This window comes from Sipha flava, unplaced genomic scaffold (genome assembly GCF_003268045.1).
Source record: "Sipha flava isolate LNK unplaced genomic scaffold, YSA_version1 375_pilon_pilon, whole genome shotgun sequence".
Lineage (NCBI taxonomy): Eukaryota > Metazoa > Arthropoda > Insecta > Hemiptera > Aphididae > Sipha > Sipha flava.
In genome coordinates this window covers 35,537-54,946 of record NW_020273083.1, presented here as the reverse complement: position 1 = coordinate 54,946, position 19,410 = coordinate 35,537, and the positions used below count along the sequence as shown (strand labels likewise).

Here is a 19,410-nt window from a genome sequence, read left to right as displayed (position 1 = left end):
ATGGACAGCAACCCGTTGAACTGGAACGACCTGACGGCCGCCAACGATCTGCCCGTGCCCGTCAACCTTCAAAATTTTTTTTGGGGTCTGACCAGGTGAGTCGGGAATTCGAGTAAGCTCTCGCCCAAGAACTGAGGTTCAGGGCCGGAGGAAGATTTCTTTTCGTTTCAACACTCGGTAACCGGCAAAATTGAATACGTGTACTCGAGTACGAAGTATCCGTAAACGCGAGGTACAAGTGGCGGTTGGTATAGGGTACTCGAGTGGTTACGGCGAGTACTGATATTCAGAACCTTTGATTTACTTCCACTCGAAAGCTTCTCACTTAGGGAGAAACAGAGGAGGAGGAAGAGATAGAATGTGTGTGAAAGAAAGAGAGAGAGAGAGAGAGAGAGAGAGAGATTTAACCCGAGGAACGTATACGTTGTATAGGTTATTATCGTTTTTTTACGTTCAAGGGAATCCCCGTAGATCTGGTGAATATAAACCGCCGAGAAGAGACTTGAGCGATTTTTGCATCCTCATGTGAAACGGCAGACGCGTGTACGTTTCACACGAAAGTGTATCGCGTGTTTTTATTATCGTATCAGCGCGAATTAGATATGACAACTAAGGCTAGAAGGCTTACACGAATCGAATCTCAACTTTAAATTGGACCCGACCGTACATAAGTGTATAACTATATATTTATGTACATAACATTGGGGTAATATCGTGCCTATGGATATGACGCGCATGGATTATTACTAATGTGATTAACTATAATTCCTATGACACATGATTTTCAACTATTATACATGCTAGTGTTTTGATCTATGCGTAGCTGATGTGTATCATTTGCATTTTTTTCGTTTTGCTGATCCATTAACAATTATTTTTTAAGCGACTGTTATAAAATATGGTGATAAATTTAATTTACCTATGTATAAAAACTACTTATACCTGAAGGTAATAAGATTTTTAAATACAATGCATCAATATTAAAATTAGTCATTATTTTTATAGAATCTTATTGTGTCACTATACATATTATGAGTATATATATATATGCAAATAAATGTAATGGGAACCCCGCCGAAGTAGCATAAAAAAACCAGAATAAATAATTTTTTTTCATACTTAACTTTACTAAAATACATTTTATTACGACTTTAATTGTAAACAAAAATTATAAACTTTTTTCATTACAGTATTATAATTATTTATTACATCCGCATTACACTATGACTAAGTGTCACTTGCTTTTTTCAACTATGTAATTTTAGTTGAACTCTTTGGTAAACTAAATACTGTCAAACCGGGTACATATAAATTCCACCGATTTAGACCTTTATGAAACTTTTTTCATATTAATTCTGAAAAAAATGTAAATTTCAATGGATCTTTTTTTACCAGATAAATATCTAAATTTCACCGGTAAACAAAAACGTAATTGGTGTTTTCGTATATTTTCTTTAAACACGTCGTGTTTATGTTTTCTTTAATGAAATTTAATTTTTAGATTATTTTTCGAGTCAATTATTTTTAAAACTACTGAGTACTTTTTATTGTCGTACCGCCACTTTTCTTCGCTAGACTAAAAAAATATTTGTTTTCAAAATTTAAAATTATTTATAGTAAAGTAAGATTCTGCGGTGTTTATTGATACCATTTTTACAGTGTATAGAAGTTGCTCTTATACGTTCGTATCATAATACAATTATTAGATAATTAGATAATAAATTAAAATATAATAGTACAAAAATCAAGTAAGAAAGCTTAAAAAAAAGTTGTAATCGATAATTTTACATTCTCATTTTTTTTTTTTTAAAAAAAATAAAATAATACCATATCGATGGAATTTATATGTTATAATTTCTACTATTAACTCCATTAGCTAAATCAGTGGGACTTTTTATTTCCCATGAAACATCTTACACGAAGTTAGTTATGGGTAGTCGTCTTTATTAAGTGAAAATTATAAAATTTTTAGTTAAAAATATGGTTTAGTATTAAGTATTATTAAAAGTATAATGGATGGAATACGAGAATACTAACCTAAATTTTCCAATTTTGTGTCGACTACGTTTTTGATAATATGTACATTAAATATTAAAGAAGGGACGACAGGCAAATAATATAATTGACATCGATTTGCTGTGACTTTGTCCATAGTTAAGAGTTTACTGTATCTATAATAAAAAGGTATTCTGTATTCACGCCGAGAAACATGTGTTGATTTTTCAGAAGTGTCTTTTAATAGAAGTTTCATTGTACAAATAGGCATAAATTATTATGAATTTAAAATTGTGTGTTATATTGTTTTATAAAAATATACTTAAATATTTAAATTATATACTTGAATACAAATTTGGACGAATGTTTAATTTGAAACATCGCAGAAGGTACGAAAAACAGTAATAAAATTTATTTTTTTTCACGAAGTTTTTCATTGAAAAAATTTCATATATATTCTCAAATTTTAAATAAAATAAGTATTATGTCATTATTTACACGTTTTTCATAAAACTGTAGTATTTAAATAGTTAATAAATTTAAATGTAATAATTGCATTAAGAAATCATAAATTGTTATTCATTAAAATCACATATTATTTATTTTCTAGTGCATTTATTCGACCTAAAGTTGGTAAACTACATGAAAATTCATGCTTGGTAAGAATCATTTAATTCATATTATATATTATTCATATAAATATTTTTAAGTTATTCTTCTCTAATTGTATTCTCATACTAAAAAAATCATCGTAAGTATATATAGATTTTTACTATTTTGAATAAAAAACGTGATAATAAATTTAATTATATTTACGAAGTGTCATTTTTTTTCTTACTTTATTCATAATCTAAAATGGCATTGCCTTAGCAGAGTACCATCCTAAAAATAATTATGCAATAGGATTCAAAAATATTATGAATATATTTATGGTTACGATGCCAAACAAACATACAAAATAATAACAACAAACTTAATTTTCAATCATTAAAACTACATCGAGTCTTAATAATTAACAATTATTGTTCGCGTAATAAATGATAAATATATAATTTTAGCGATTTTTAGTGTTTACTCTTAGGCTATTGAATGGCTGCAAAGATTAACAAAATTAAGATATAAAACACTCAAGAACTGATATTTCACTGATCAATAAATTATTTACATATATTTAACATTGCGAATTTTCAAATTTTCAATATGAAGATAATAAAATAATACAATTTTTTTTGTGTAGGGAATTAAAAGAGAAACCTATCTGAAAATCGAATACTTATAATAAATATAAAAAAATGAGCCGATTGAATATTTTATTTGTAGTTGGTACAGTATATTTTGTAACGAATAAAATTTTGCACAATTTTATTAATAAAGTTATCATATCATGCCAATTTTTTTCAAAGTACACCAAAATATTTAGTACTCAATCTACAAACCTTTTTTAAAAAAAATGATGATTAAATAATTGTATATAAAATATATTACTACTGTATTATTTAATTATTAAATAAACTTACGAGTACGTAATCGAGTCAAATGTATATAGACATTTCATCGGACATTTATTTATAAAAATGTTAAATATTACATTTTACTTATTTTGATTCTTTTTTTTTTTTTAGTTATATAATGCTGAATAATTTATCATAAATTATAAATAATAGGTATTTATTTAGAATGATTCAATTGACAAAAAATGAAATCCGTTAATTCTTATAAGTTTTTGAAGTTGGTACAGAAATAAATTGAACTATTCCAGATATCTTTCAGCTCTGTATACATGCCATTATAATAATTTTATAACTGAATAGGATATAAAAAAAGGAAAATTGTTCTTAAAATTAATTTCAAAGGTTGTGCATTTTTAATTGTGAGTAAATAAAAACTTTACACAATTCTTTATTTATAGAGTATACTGTGCCAATTCTTAGAAATTTTATTAAATTTTTGTTCAGCATTTATCTGTACATAGTTAATTATTTTATTTGGAATAATATTTGTTACGGAAACATTTTTCTAACTAAAAATGTATATTTTCATGCTTACCTACTACAAAGTTTTGCCAACACACTGCTGGTCATCATGTAAGTTTTTCATTCTTTATTTTAATAACTATGAAAAAATAAATAATATTTATGACTATGTATTTACATATTATGTACTGTATGTGTATTAGTTATAAGCGGGGCTCTGAAGTTCATGGACTAAAAACCGTATAAATATGCATGCAATAATGCACTATCATTTGATAAAATATGCATTCAAATACGAATTAAAAATTTAAAATATACATTTGTAAGCGTTGAAAATTAAACTATGCACGAAAAAAAAATGTATAAGAATTTTCTAAAATATTAAGAATTATACATTCATATTTTTAAAAGTTATATATATATTTTTTTTTGATTACATTTTATTAAAATTATAATTAATGAACACGTGTTGAGACGAAAATAAATTGATAAATTGTAATGCACACATCAACAGGTGCGAGATAGTGGTGCACAATATGATTGTTTCCGTAGTACTGCTTTCAACTTATAAAACCCATGTCATACAACAATAAAAATACTGATAAATAAATAAGAATGAATGCAAACATTTATTGATCTGATTTTTTTTAATTTCCACAAAAAAATGATTTTGCTGAATTTACATAAAATAATATGCGCTAATAGCTAAAAAATCAATTGTATGCCAATTATTCCAAAAACATGCTCTATTAAACATTAAATTTGTATTACAATTTATATGAAAAGGATTTGTATCGCATTTAGCATGTTTTCCGATATAGCAAAAAAATCAGGCAAATACATGAACTTAAGAGCTCTGGTTATTAGTGATGAAATATTTATTTTACTGTGTATTTTTTAAGTTGAAGCTAATTGAATCTATGATTTTTTTTAATTTTAATTTTTAGATTGATTGTATGTATCAATTCACATTATATGTTATAAAACCAAATAAAATTTTGATTATTAAAATGAATCTCTAGTATTTAAATTTAATTTATAAATTATATTACAGAATATTATTAATATTTACTATACCTACGTTTTATACAAAGCTCAGAACTTAATGCGCTAAAAAGTACTCAAATATGCGCATATACATGCGTTAAAATACATCATAAAATGTGGTACAATATGAAATAAAAATTTAGAAAATATGTTATAATATGCAATTTTTTTTAATAAAATATAATTTACATAAATTAGGTACACGGGAAAAAAAATTAAAAAAAAATTAAAGAAAAAATAAACACTATACACCTGTGTATTGTTGTGTAAGCTATACAGTCTTCATCAAACTTTAATCTTCTTGAGTATAAATGTATAAATACTGATAATGATCACTTTATAATATGGTATAATAATATTGCATTGGTAAATTTAAATAAAAATTAATTTAGGTCGAACAGTGATCACTTTTACAATTTTACAATAGAGATTATAATATCATTGTTACGTGTATTAGGAACAATATTAAAACAGCCATTGATGAATTAATTTATTTTAGTAAACGAAATAAAATGTAAAATTTTGGTTTTCATATGTATGTTTAATATCTTTTGTTTAACTATAAATTTGTAAAAAAAAAAGTTGTTCGTTAAACCTAAGCAATATGTATATAAAAGTTCTTAAAACTTAAAATATGCGAATTCCTACAAAAAAAAAACGAAATATGCAAAATTATACAACAAAAATGTTTATATTTTAAATTTGCATATTATGAATTGAATTTCTATCGAACCAGAATTTCAATATGCACTTTCAAAACAAATATGCAAATGACTAAAGTTCCGAGATTTGGTGTTATATACAGTGTACAAAGTGTACAATTTACATAGGTATGCAATGATAAATTAAGTATTCAATATCTATATTCTACTGCCATTTTAAACTAAATTAGAAGATGAAATAAAATATTTTTTTATTGAATTCTAAATTTAGTTGTTTAAAATAATTAAATTAGTATGTATATAATTGTATAAGTTAACATTCCCAAAAAGAAAATGTATATTATTGTGAACGTTCTATACCGGTACAATGTAAGAAGTTAAAAGTTTTTCAAAACAAAATTAAGACGAAGCATTTTTGAAAACTAAAATTAACTTACATGTTTAAAATATTTCGGATTGATTTTTAAACATAAAATGTACACATTTTTGTGTAAAATATTTTGTTGCATATTCTAGTAAAATTACATAAATTAAATATGCATTGTTAAAATTTGGACAATTTATAAAAAATTGTTTTAGTAGAATTTTTAAAATTTATAAATTACTTGAATTATAAATATTTAACTATCAGAATAAATTTCTCAGAACAGTAATTTATTGTTCTATGTTTATTTCAGGAAATGAAGGAGGCATGCAAGGTAAGAATACTAGTCCAATATTAATGCTGAGGATTAAGTATACCATTATGGTGCTCCGTTATCTAATTTAATTATTAAGTAATAATACAATTGATGTAGAAATATATTAATAACATACAATAATTATTAAAGAAGTGTTTGTTATTTATTTATTTATTTAAATTTTTAGAAAATCGGTTTGCTACAATTCATTTAACAATTGTGTTAGCAAAATTTAATATTATACTAAGATAGGTAGTAATATTTTTTGTCTATTAAAACTATTTATAATATTATACATATATTATATATATATATATATATATATATTATTTATATAATTATTAATTTAATTTGAGGTTTATATTTTATAATATAATTTAATTAGTTATAATAAAATAAGTTCTCAATTACAATTTTTCTCGATAAAATATATTATTTTATGGTATACTCAAATATGGTAGTAGTTTCCCAAATTTTGAATTTCAAACAGTACTTCATATTCCAAATCCTAGTATGCCATTTTATTTAATTAAGATTTTAAATTATCAACATAGTTCAATTATCTTTACTTAGCTGATACTATCGTAAAATACAAATAATTTATTCATAAATTCAATTAATTAGTGTTAACTATAGGCGTGCGCATACATGGTTAGCAAGTGGTGTATCCTCATTTTATACATTCATTTTTTACCTTAAAAAAAAAAAAACACACTCAAAAAGAATTCGGTCATTTTCATTTTATTAGACCTTATTTTATTGAAATATTCAGTCTGCACACTTCAACACTTGTCATTTATACTACTAGTTTCAGTTACTCGACTCTTGTTTCAAAAAAGTCGCTTATTTAGAGGACTGCGGAAGCTGGAAGGTCTTAATTATATGTGTCCTAACAAATAATAATTGGATATTTGCTTTTGTGGAAAATAATATCAGCGTGGATAAAAGTATTATTATGTCCACAATAACTACAATGTATACCCAGAATGCTCTTCTATTTTTATATGATATGTTACACGGAATAACTTATATATTCCAAATCTACCGAGTGCCTATCTATAGTATCTATTTGTTTTCTACTTATATATATATATCAATCTGCATTTTTACTAAAGGTCTATTAATTTTGCTGTGATGTGTATAAGTCCCCAATAGTTGGATGAAGATATTTTGCGTTATTCACTAAAATAAACTTGAAGCCACAGATAGAGTATGTGCATACTCTACACCACCCGGTTTTAATGGTTTTAACACATAACTAATTTTACCTATTTACTAACAATTGTTTTATAATTCAAAATGTTTCAATTAATGTTGAATTTTATCTAATAATAATAATTTTTTTTTAACTCGCAGACTTTTGAACGATTATTAGTTCTAGACTCTCAAATCGACTTACCCCAAAATGTTAAAGACGAAATCAAAACATTTCCAAGATGGAATCTTATTCAAGCTTCACTTCCACACATTATCCATTCTACTGCAGCTATTCTTCAAAACAGGTATATTTTCGTTTTATTTTTAAATTAATTCATAAATATTATTCTACGATGATATTAAAAAAAATACTTATCAAGTTGGTTTAAAGATAAAAATATAAAAATATTTAAGACATTAAAATATTTAAACAAGATTATATTTATAGTTTAAAATAACTATACTGATGGTGGTTTGTGGGTTTCATTGAAAATAGGGTACTTTGAATTTACCAACAATTCCTGTTGATTTTTTAAATATAATAAAATTGTTTGTGTTTCAAAACCTTTTAATATACGCTTATGGTGTATGTTGAACAAAAAATAATAAAAAATTTAAAAATAAGAAAATTATGGTTTAAAAATAAATAACAAATTTAATTATACAGTTAATCAGTAATATTTTTTAATTTCAAATCTATTCATCTGTCTACTAACCTTGCTAATCAGTATTAATTATCATGTTCCTATAATCTATAATAAAATAATTGGTGTTTGTTCTGCGCCACGCATGATTTAAGATATATATATATACAGTGGCGTAAACTGGGTGGTGAAAATGTGGCACTTTCACCACCACATTTAAAATGTGGAATTAAGGTATGTTTTTGCACCACCAGAATATTATTGAAATTTTTATACCTATAATAATATTTTTAAGAGCCAAGGAAACCAGCATACTAAAAAAAAATTTGCTGTTTGTTTTTTTTTTATTAATATTATAATAATAAAGGTTTTACCGTTAAAATAATTCAAAATGTATTTATTATTTAAAGAAATATATGGGAAAATATACAGTTTAATGGGAAGGATTTTACTTAGGAAGTTGGAAAATTGGAATGTTGGAAATTATAAGTTGAGAATATGTCTCTGCATCACCAGAAATTGGACCCAATTTACGCCACTGTATATATAGGTAGATATATCTTAAACCGTGGTGCCATGGGAAACGGTCGACGATAACGATATGAAGACGACATAACTGACAAAATCTCGTAAATCGTTATAAAAATAAAATTCGGGCTCAATACGATTGTGCCCGGTAACACCGTGATAATTCTTGTAAAAAAGTGGGGGAAATCTATCACTGTTTATCGGGCTATCGGGGCACAACGAATTTGTGCTCGCCGCTTAATGACCGTATATATAGTATCAGTATGTACATATTGGATAACTTTTTTTTTTTCGATAATATTTTCAATAATATTTTCAAATAATATACCAATTACCAACTATATTATAATGGTTAGAAGAAGTACCAATAGCTATTCAATTTTAAATTCTTCTTTCTATCAATTTTGTAAGTGGGGTACATGCCCGTGGCCCCATAGCACGAGCCACCACTGTTATTGAGGGGCTGATGAAAAAACTGTAGTGTTATTTAGAAAAAAAAAATACATCAGATTATCGTTTGATGATATATAAATTTTGTATATTTTCATCAAGTAGACAAATGACAGCTGAAAACGGAATTATATTATATAATCGGATTTCGACGACATCTCGCTCAATGCTAATCCATAGGCGACGTTGTCGAAAGTAGATATATCGTTAGTACAACAAAAATAATCTTCTTAAATATAAGTTCTCACCCGGAGTATTATTAATTGAGCAAATATGTACATCCCATTTCGATTTATAAAATCATCGTCATTTATAAAAATCAAAAGTAGTAATCACAAAACAATTAAAATTTTGTTTTTTTAAATTTTAATTAAATTTAGTTACATATCTGTACTTTATGTTTGATGACAATATATATTATTACCATATACCTGAGTTATATATACTCATATTTTGAATTTATAAGAAAAATGATTGGTGTATAATGATGAATTGCGTAAATTTTATAAATATTAATAGGTACTAAAATATTATCTATATGTAATATAATCTAATGTATTAGAAAACCGCTTGTTTTTCCTTGCCTTCTCCTTTTCTTAGCTGTGATTATATTTATTTCATATTTGAAATTATTTAATTTAATTGTTTTTAAAAGTTTATTATCTATCCATTACTAATTAAATTTATTGTATGATAATTGAAAATATACGAACTTATATAGAATTAATTATATTGGATTACTATTTGTCTTTTGTAAATAATGTACATATTTATATATTTTTTCAGTCAAAATACACAAGTATACAATTTTTAGTGTACTTAGTTTATATTTTCGCTCTCACTTTGGTACTTTAAACTAATTATATAATATTTGAATTAGATATAATTCTGTTATATTTTTCATCTGTAGTTAAACTTCGTATTCAAAATTTCTAAATATTTACTTACCATTTTAGAAAAGGAACAAATATTCAATATATTGGACCAATAGAAGCAAAATTATTACTAATTCTACATTGGATAATTCAAGATGCACCTGATGAATGTGCGGATTCTGATTATGAAAAAGGAACGTTTCAAACATTACCACATTATTATCTTTTTAATATCCCCACCATGACGGTAAATATACACCTATATATAGGTACTATTTATACATTTTATCATTATAAAATTGATCATTATTTGTATAAATTATTAATAAATATAAATATATGTTTTAGTTATTCGTTTATTTAATTGCCCCTCTAATTAATCAAGTCAAGGAATCCGATTTGATAAGTAATGGGTTAGAAAGCGGAATGAAAATGTGGCAAGCATTTTGGGACAATCGTACACCTAGTATTGCATGTTTTTCAGCTCACTGTAAGCCAAAACCTAAATCCTTATGGTATAATCTGAAACGACTTTCACAAGGTAATTTTAGAAAATCTTCCGAATTTAAAGAAACATTAATTATTTACTGTATAAAATGTAAAATGTATATTGTACATCACAATTAATTCTAGAAAAACTAAGAAGTCAAGAATATAATGGACGTACAATATCCGCATCAGTTAGTTCACCTCATAGTATAAACCACAATGAATCGTACAGCCAAAGTAAATCGTTTGACGATGAGGTAAGTACAATATTTTTATTATACTATACGACTGTTCCTTTGTGTATAGTGTACTATTTTATTTGTTATAAGTCTACATGATATTTATTATTATTACCTTCGTTATATTAAGTTTTTGGATTTAAATTATATTAGATATTTAAATAGGTTCGTATTCACTATTTTTGTTGAATTTTCATGATTTATAATTTAAATTTAAAATTGATCTAATCTAACCGTGGTTTTTATGACTAAATTTTTTTTTCTTCAGATTTTATATTTTAAATTACGATTTTCAGTCACATTCAACGTTAACTATTTTTGTTGTAATTTTGGTCGTAGTCTTAATTATTAGTTATAAATGATTTATTAATGGCCAAATACAGTTAAGTTAAATAATTCATAAATATATTATTTTTATTGAATATAGATATGGATAGCGTCACCAAAGGATAAATGTTTTCCAGAAACTATACCCGAAGAAAGTTCTAGTACAGAAGATGAACAAGTTGTAAGTTAGAAAACTACAATTATGTAACATATTTTTAATATGATTTCATAAATATCTATATATTTTAGGTTATTTTTCACATACCTCCATATGAAGAATACATAAATAATCCTGAAAACTTACAAAATAATTACCAAGTACATTTTTAGTTTATTAAATAATTTATATGATTTTGTATATTCAATACATTAGAATAACTTAAACTTTTTTAGGGAAAACCAAGTATATTTCAATTACCAGTTGGAAAATCGGATTCAATTTATACTTATGAAGATTTGGCAGCAATAACATCTCCTGAAATGAAACAGTTACAAAATAAAATAAAAATAGGGTAAATTAATAAAATAATATACTATCTCTCTTATTATGAAAGCAAAGATATATTCTAACAATTTGCATCGTCGAAAATAATTTTTTAATGACTTTTGATACTACAACAGTGGTGTGCTCAACTTTTTCCTATGGAAAGGGAGAGATGAACTGTATTTTGTTTTTTCGACATAAGTCATAGATACAAATTTACAAAATGTTCTTGTTGGTAAATATTGTTCATATTGATATTGATTAAAACCTAACTATAGAGTATAGGACACAATACTACAGTTAATATCACCATTCTACGTAATTTTAAAACACTAATAATCATCAGAATATTTACGTTTAACTTTTAAATGTAAACTTGTACCACTTCTTGAAGCTTATTGTTTAATATTAATTTCAATATTTAAATTGTTGTCATTTACATTAACATCATCGTCAATTATTATTTTAACCTTTTTTACAAATCTATCTATTTTTAAATTTATATACAATATTTTAATTATTGAATTATTAAAAATAAAAAAATTATTGAATTGAACTGAAACTACAGGTATCTATTTGGTAGGAGGCCCAGGTCTTATAATTTTTAAGAGAGTCTACCGGGATTTTCCCGGTATCCCAATGGGCCAGTACGTGCCTGAAAACAATAAATTGTTCGGGTATGATGTTAAGGAATGCTGAGGGTCGTGTTTACCATATAGATATCAATGATTCAAAAATAGTTTTTGATTACATTCATGATTGTAGATAGAACTATGACCATGTTCTACTGGTTCTATTTACAAACCATAATGTAAACATAATAATACATACTTAATATTATGTATGATAATATTTAACGAGATCAAAAAATTAAAAATTAACTACACACTACCTTTTTTTCTGAGTGAACTGAAACTACTGAAGAACTACAAATAAAGGCATAAATAAAAGTTCATGGGGGGGGGGGGGGGTATAACATCTTCATCCCACTATGAGCGCGCCCCTGTACTACAACACAAACAATTAATAGATAGTTGTAAAAATAATCTGTAAGTTAAATAAACTTTCATTATAATATAAACATTATATATATTTCATTATGTATAATCTTCAATAATAAATTGTATTCAATAATAACCGAATAGTTATAATATTTGAATTTACAAAATTGAACAATAAACAAGCATATAAAGTTGTTTGTGTTGTTAATAAAATATTATAGTATAATGAAAATTAATTTTTACATTGATAATACAGTTCCTATAATGGAATAATATTTAGTAAAGTAGTCTAATAATGATTTAAAAATAATCATTATTTACTCTTTCTTTATAATTTAAACACCTACTAATATATAAATTTATAAAAATAATATTTTATAAATTACCCTATTTGTTAAGAATCTTAATGATTTATGTTTTGTATTATAGAAATAGTAAAAAAAAAATCTCAGGAGCAAATAACTACAACAGTTCAAGTTTTTTAACAGAAGAATCAGTCTCTGTCGACTTGAATGCTGCCACTTATTTAGATGTTGCAGTATTAAGATGTTTATTTACACAACAATGGTGTGAAGAAGGTGTTTATTGGGCTTTTCAATTTTTATACCACAGGTTTGTAATGTATAGTGATAAAAATATGAAATAATTTAAAGTTTCATGTTTATAACCATGTTTTGATTTAATTAATAAAGTGCTTAATGACTTACAAAATACAAAAGTATTTAAACTAATTAAATCAGTATAAAAATAAGTACATATCGAGAATAATATTTAAAAGATTTATTTTCGAGAATAAATATTTAATTGTGGGTTTATTTTTCACGTCTTAACTTATAGCGTTGCTTAAGATTTTTATCGAAGTGAAGAATATTTTGTTTTTTCTAAAAATCATTTTTATATATAGTAATTCTGAATCAACTATTCTCAATTGAATATTATTTTTAATTACATATTCTGAATATAATATAATATATAAATATATAGGTTATATAAATAAGAATATACATTCATTTTTATAGACTACAAAGTATAAATGAAAATATAAAAATCAAACAAGAACCACGGCGAAGAAGTAATTCTTTACCAATACCTAAAATCGAGGTTTCATTTCATCATGAACCGGATTTCCGTGGCAAAATCGTAAAACCGAATTATTCGAGTACATATGATATGGGCGATAGTTCACCTGGTACAAAGATTTAAAATTATACTATTATAATTTTTGTTTACCTAGATTAATTAATTATTGTGAAAACATTAATGTTCACATTTCGTAACTGTTATTTATGATTAGAAATAATGAAGGACAGTAAGAGAAGATTTTTTGAAGATCGAGATATAACAAACGTTCATTCAAGGCAAGCTAGTGAACGTATAAAGAAAAAGAAAAAGATTGTAGATTTAAAAGCATTTGTCGAATGTAAACTTTTATCGAAGTCTGAAAAAAATTTACAAAAATTTGACTATATAAATGATGTTATGATGCTTGAACCAGTAATTTAATTATTTAATACATTTTTGTATATACCTATATAAAATATAGTCCTATAAAATCAATTTTTTTCAGCAATGTCATAATGGTTTTACAAATGAAGAACTACCTAATCCTCTGATAAAAAAACTAGAACTTTTATTTCAAAATAACAAAACTGGGTTTCTCAACAGAGGAAAGAGTCTACCTAGTCTTAGGTATTATTATAATTATCATTATTAAAATTAATATCTATTCATTTATAAGTTATATTTAATATTCATAAGCTGAACTAATAATTAATACTTATTCATTTTCAATAAATTTCAGAGTTAATGATATAAAACATGTTAAACATTTTTTAAACCCGATTATTACCATAACTGAACATTCTGGTGTAACTTCTCCAGATATTAATTTCTACAAGGTGTTTACTTTTATTTTTTTATTATATTATAATACATTTTTTAAGTGCATAAGTATAAGCTAATTGTAATGTTTTAGGCAAAATTTTTTGATGATTTTCAATTTGATAATGTATTTCCACAAGGACAAAAACTTTCTAAAGACTTTCGCCAATCAAATCTAACAAGATCACAAACTGATTCTAATATAACATATATCAGTGAAGAAATTCCTGAAGTACAAGGATCGACAAATTACATTACAAAAGATGGAGATGTCAACTTTGAAGTTGTGTTGAGGGTATTTAATAAACTACTTCATAAAAGTGTTTAAATGTTTACAAAATTTGTATTTTGTTTAGGCCATCCATTTTTCAGTATATCAAATAAATACTTGTAAAACATTTAGAACATGCGAAATGGTTATTAATTTAATAGAGTTACTGTTAGACTTGGGGATATTACATCAGTCGTGGCATAGAGAGGTTCCCAAAGTTCCCAATCCTAATACACAAAATACCAATTCAGATTACTCAGCACATTTATCATATAGTAAACCAATGTCCCCTCATGCACTTGCCATGAGCTCTATCATAAAGTAAGTATTTCAAATTACTGATTAAACGAATACACGTTGCTTATTTTGTAAAAGCGTAATTAAAATGTTTGAATAAGTAGTAAAAATATTTTAAACTATATATATATATATATATATGTATATTATAGGATAATACAATACTTAGGATGTCCACACACTTGCGGCGAAGGACATAGAGGACCTCCTGCAAATTTCGTGCGAACACAATGTCAATGCTTATTAAATCGCTTAAAGCAATATGATAAACGAGAATTTTCAAACTACTTGAGACATTTTATCAAAAACAATTCTCTGCCTTGCATAATAAATTTTATTCATTCATACATTGGATTTTGTACCGAACCAATGTCTATTTTTTCACCTATGTGTACGTATAATATAATAAATGTGTGTGTGTATAGTTCTACGATAATTCTGAATACTAATAAACTTCAATTAATAAAACTAAAACTAAAAAATTATTAACGATGATCGACGTAATTTGATGTATATATTAGGTAATAAAAGGAAATCCCTTGACACAATATCTCAAATGAGTGGATCTCCATCAGGATATGGACCATTGGTGTGTAATAAAGGAAATGAATATCACGTAGTAAATGTTATATTCAGAAGTCTTATGTCGAAAGTGGTTAATTCATATAAAGAATTAAAGCAACCTGAGAATACCGTGAGCTTTTTATTATTATGTAAAATATAATGAATAAAAAACCATAAAACAACACATATATTACTACTTAATACTAACATCAAATAATTGTGTAATAGGATATTTATAATACTTTGCGCTTTCTAATCGGTTACATCAAAGACACTCACCCATCTGTATTTAAACGTGTGATGTTAAGTGGGTTAATAGACACTGCCAATCGGAACAATGAAAAACATTGCAATATTCAAACTACACGTGTTATCAGGTAAATAATTTAAAAAAACTATAATTTAAAATGATTGATTGTATTTATGGTTTTAAGGCATATACCTATACATGACCACGAGGAACATTCCAAATCTATTACAGAACCGTTTGTGCTTGACAAAACAAGCAGAAAACTATTATTTAAAAAAAGAAGTACTACCACTAGTTACTCGGTGGGAATTCGTTTATTTTAGTATTTTTGAATAATAATGATGAATTAAAAATCAAAAAAATTTATTTTTACTTTTAGAACGCTTTTGAAAATCAAATTAGTGAAGACATAAGAAATCAAATGTCATTAATTAACTTGAAGAGAAGAAGAAATCCAATGTTAGTTTCAAAACCTAGCGAAGGCAGTATGCAATGTTCTAAAAAATCATATTCGAATCGTTTACAAATCAAAGAAATAGGTTAGATTTAAATACATTTTCAATATAATTTTATTAACTTCCATAATATTAAATTAAAATTAAAATTTGGAAAAATAAACAATAAATAATTATGATAATTTTTTAAAGAGTTCATCTCATTTATTGGTAACATTTGAAATAAGGCACTTTAATTTTAAAATATTATTCTAAGTAATGATTAGAATACTTTATTTAAATTATTTTTTTACTATCAAAAATATATAGACAAGATTAAATTCAGAAATATTTTTAATCAAGTTTATTTTAAATTTTACCTGGTCAAAAAAAAATCGATAAAAAACTAGAACTGCGTATCATTATATTTATATTATTGATTAAAAAAAAAAAAAAAATGTTAAAAGACCTTTGATACAAAAAAAATTTTTTCACAAATTATTCAATATCATGCAAAAAATACTTACGTTCTTAAATTGTCTATATGATTCGCCGTCTTATATTTTAATAAATCGAATAAATAATTTAATAATTATAAAATTTGAATTATTTTTCTTCATTTGTTAGACAAAATTTAAAAAAAATTAAGGTTTAAAAATTAAAATATATATTATATAAATAATACAGGTATAAAAGTTGTATAAATGATATATTCCTATAGACCAGAGGTAGCCAACTAATACTGACTTGTGATCGACTTCTTAGTGTTTCTAAATTTTCACAATCGACCAAAAAAAAAAAAAGGTTGTCACTGAGTAAAAATACATTTTATGTATACTTCTTTCATTTCTTCTATTTAAAATATTAATAAGTAATAATAACTTTAATTTCACAATTTGGCAATGCACGTATTTTAATGTTTTTTTTCCGATATATGAGAATGCGATAAATACTGTCATTTAAAACGGAATATCGATTAGATAACGTACGATATATCTACATAACTACTCGATTTCTGTATATAATTTCGTTTTTCATAGTTATTTATTACTATAATATAGTAATAAAAGCTTTATATAGTAATAATATAGTATATTATTATTTTATATTACCTTTATTAATTGTAATTAATCAAATTTGTATACACATATATTGAACAAAGATATAAAAATTTACAAAAAATAAATATTTTAATTATTTTTAGAAAAAATTCAAAAAAAAAATGAAAGGGTGTCAAAATCATGTCATGATCGACATGTTGGTCATCCCTGCTATAGACGATATAGTTATAACATATTTTATAGCAAATTACATTAATATAAATAAAAGTTATTTTTAAATGATTTGTATTATTTTATAAATGAAATAATTAGTTAATTGGATAAGTTCAAAATCCAATGTGCACGAATGTCGTGGGAGATCACAGGGTATGAATTCATCGTACGACTCATCTTCGGATGTAGGATCACTAGTACGACAAGCTGCAAATTTACATCAGTCATATTGCAGAGGTTCTAAAAAAACCAACAGTGGGTATGTTACTTTAAAATTATTATCATATTACAATTAAATAAATATTAAAAAAAAAAAAAAAAATAGAATGTCTCAAAAATTCAAGAAAACTAAAAAACGAATGGGCCATCATTTAAATAAATACGTTTTTCGAAAAGGAAGAAAAAAGGATAAAAATACTGAAGATTCTCAAGGAAGTTGTAAGTTTTTTATTTGTTCTTATTAAATTATGTAAATTTACTCAAATGTATATTTATTATTTTAGATTTAAGTCGACGAGATTCATTGGAGGATGGCGACCATCCTCATCAATCGGAATTTGTTGTCTTGAAGGAGAGAAAATTAGTGGAAATTAAACATCTTAGAGCAGGTATTCAAAGGTTTTCAGCCATGATGGAAATTTGTGGTCCAGGATCTGTACCAGATGCTAATTTGATATCCGCAGCTTTTGATTTAGTATGGAAAAATAATAAAATAATATTGTAAATTAATGTTTAAGATAAAAAAGAATAATATAATGTTATTTTTAGCCAAATACACCCGTTTTGGCTAGAGCAGTTTTTCTCTTGGAATGTTGTCATTTTGTTCATTGTTGTAATAAAGGCCAATGGTCTACTTGGATGAAAATGACGAGACCGTCTGGTCTAAATTTCAAACCAACGGTAATATCTGGAACTAAAAAGTCCGTTGTCGTACAACATAATGCTGGGAAGCTTTTTCGCCAGTGGGGAGAAGTAAGTATAAAATTATAGTATTACCATTAAAATTATTATTTATTTTTCTTATACATTACGTTAGTTAGAGTTTTCTTTTAACTATTCAAATATTTTGATGTTTATATATATATATGTTACGGGAATTTTGTCCTGCCTGAATAATTTGAATCTGGAATAGGAATAAATAATTGTACAATATTATACTAATTGTAATATTAGTAGTATTAGTATAATTGTATTATTAACAGGGGCGCAATTTCAATGAAAAAACTGGGGGTGCTGAAGCCCTTCTATCTTTTTCATGTTCCTTAATGGTTATAGACAACCGCAAACCGTACAATTCAACAGTTACTAAGATATTTGGTAAATATATGAATATTTCTAAATTTAAATTGTTCACTTTAATTTTATATTTTTATTGCGCGTTTAACGAATTACCTGTCTGTAAACACGAATGTTTTATCACATGATCACTTTTAGATTCTGACTGAAGCGAGAATATTATGGTTTTATAATGATGTTTGTATTTTATTTGTTTAACACTTTTTCGGATAGAAATACTGACCCAAAAGTTTTTTCTAGGACTTTTTTAGATTTTAAATTGGCATGCGGTGGTACTTTAGATAGGTCATTTTATAAATCATAATAGTTTTTCTAGACGTAAGGAAAAAACTGTCCTGAAATGGTAAAAATACGCAGTAAATAAGATTTTCACATTTCAAATTTTAGTTATTTAGTCATAATTCCAAAAGTAATATGGCTAGAAACTTGAAATTTTTACCCTATAGCAAAGATATTTTTTTTTTCGTATTGTGAAATATTTTCGTATTGTATAAAAATTCATATATTTATACAAAAAAACTCAAAAACTATTATGTTTTTCTATACATAATG

The 19,410-nt window shown here is 25.1% G+C and overlaps 1 protein-coding gene across 1 annotated transcript in view; it reads left to right on the top strand.

The window, feature by feature from the left end:
• LOC112688088 (protein unc-80 homolog) overlaps window positions 1-19,410 on the top strand; it is a 41,467-nt gene continuing 22,057 nt past the window's right edge. The window contains exons 1-27 of the mRNA XM_025561102.1: window positions 1-95; window positions 2,606-2,654; window positions 4,053-4,079; window positions 6,355-6,375; window positions 7,714-7,859; window positions 10,133-10,298; window positions 10,400-10,592; window positions 10,685-10,797; window positions 11,207-11,287; window positions 11,356-11,424; window positions 11,500-11,618; window positions 13,021-13,203; window positions 13,611-13,780; window positions 13,886-14,085; window positions 14,159-14,280; window positions 14,393-14,489; window positions 14,567-14,767; window positions 14,829-15,064; window positions 15,193-15,431; window positions 15,562-15,734; window positions 15,833-15,981; window positions 16,039-16,156; window positions 16,234-16,393; window positions 17,662-17,821; window positions 17,888-18,000; window positions 18,066-18,256; window positions 18,331-18,534. Of these exons, the coding sequence (XP_025416887.1) occupies window positions 1-95; window positions 2,606-2,654; window positions 4,053-4,079; window positions 6,355-6,375; window positions 7,714-7,859; window positions 10,133-10,298; window positions 10,400-10,592; window positions 10,685-10,797; window positions 11,207-11,287; window positions 11,356-11,424; window positions 11,500-11,618; window positions 13,021-13,203; window positions 13,611-13,780; window positions 13,886-14,085; window positions 14,159-14,280; window positions 14,393-14,489; window positions 14,567-14,767; window positions 14,829-15,064; window positions 15,193-15,431; window positions 15,562-15,734; window positions 15,833-15,981; window positions 16,039-16,156; window positions 16,234-16,393; window positions 17,662-17,821; window positions 17,888-18,000; window positions 18,066-18,256; window positions 18,331-18,534 (3,795 nt within the window). The remainder of the gene's footprint in view (window positions 96-2,605; window positions 2,655-4,052; window positions 4,080-6,354; window positions 6,376-7,713; window positions 7,860-10,132; window positions 10,299-10,399; window positions 10,593-10,684; window positions 10,798-11,206; window positions 11,288-11,355; window positions 11,425-11,499; window positions 11,619-13,020; window positions 13,204-13,610; window positions 13,781-13,885; window positions 14,086-14,158; window positions 14,281-14,392; window positions 14,490-14,566; window positions 14,768-14,828; window positions 15,065-15,192; window positions 15,432-15,561; window positions 15,735-15,832; window positions 15,982-16,038; window positions 16,157-16,233; window positions 16,394-17,661; window positions 17,822-17,887; window positions 18,001-18,065; window positions 18,257-18,330; window positions 18,535-19,410) is intronic.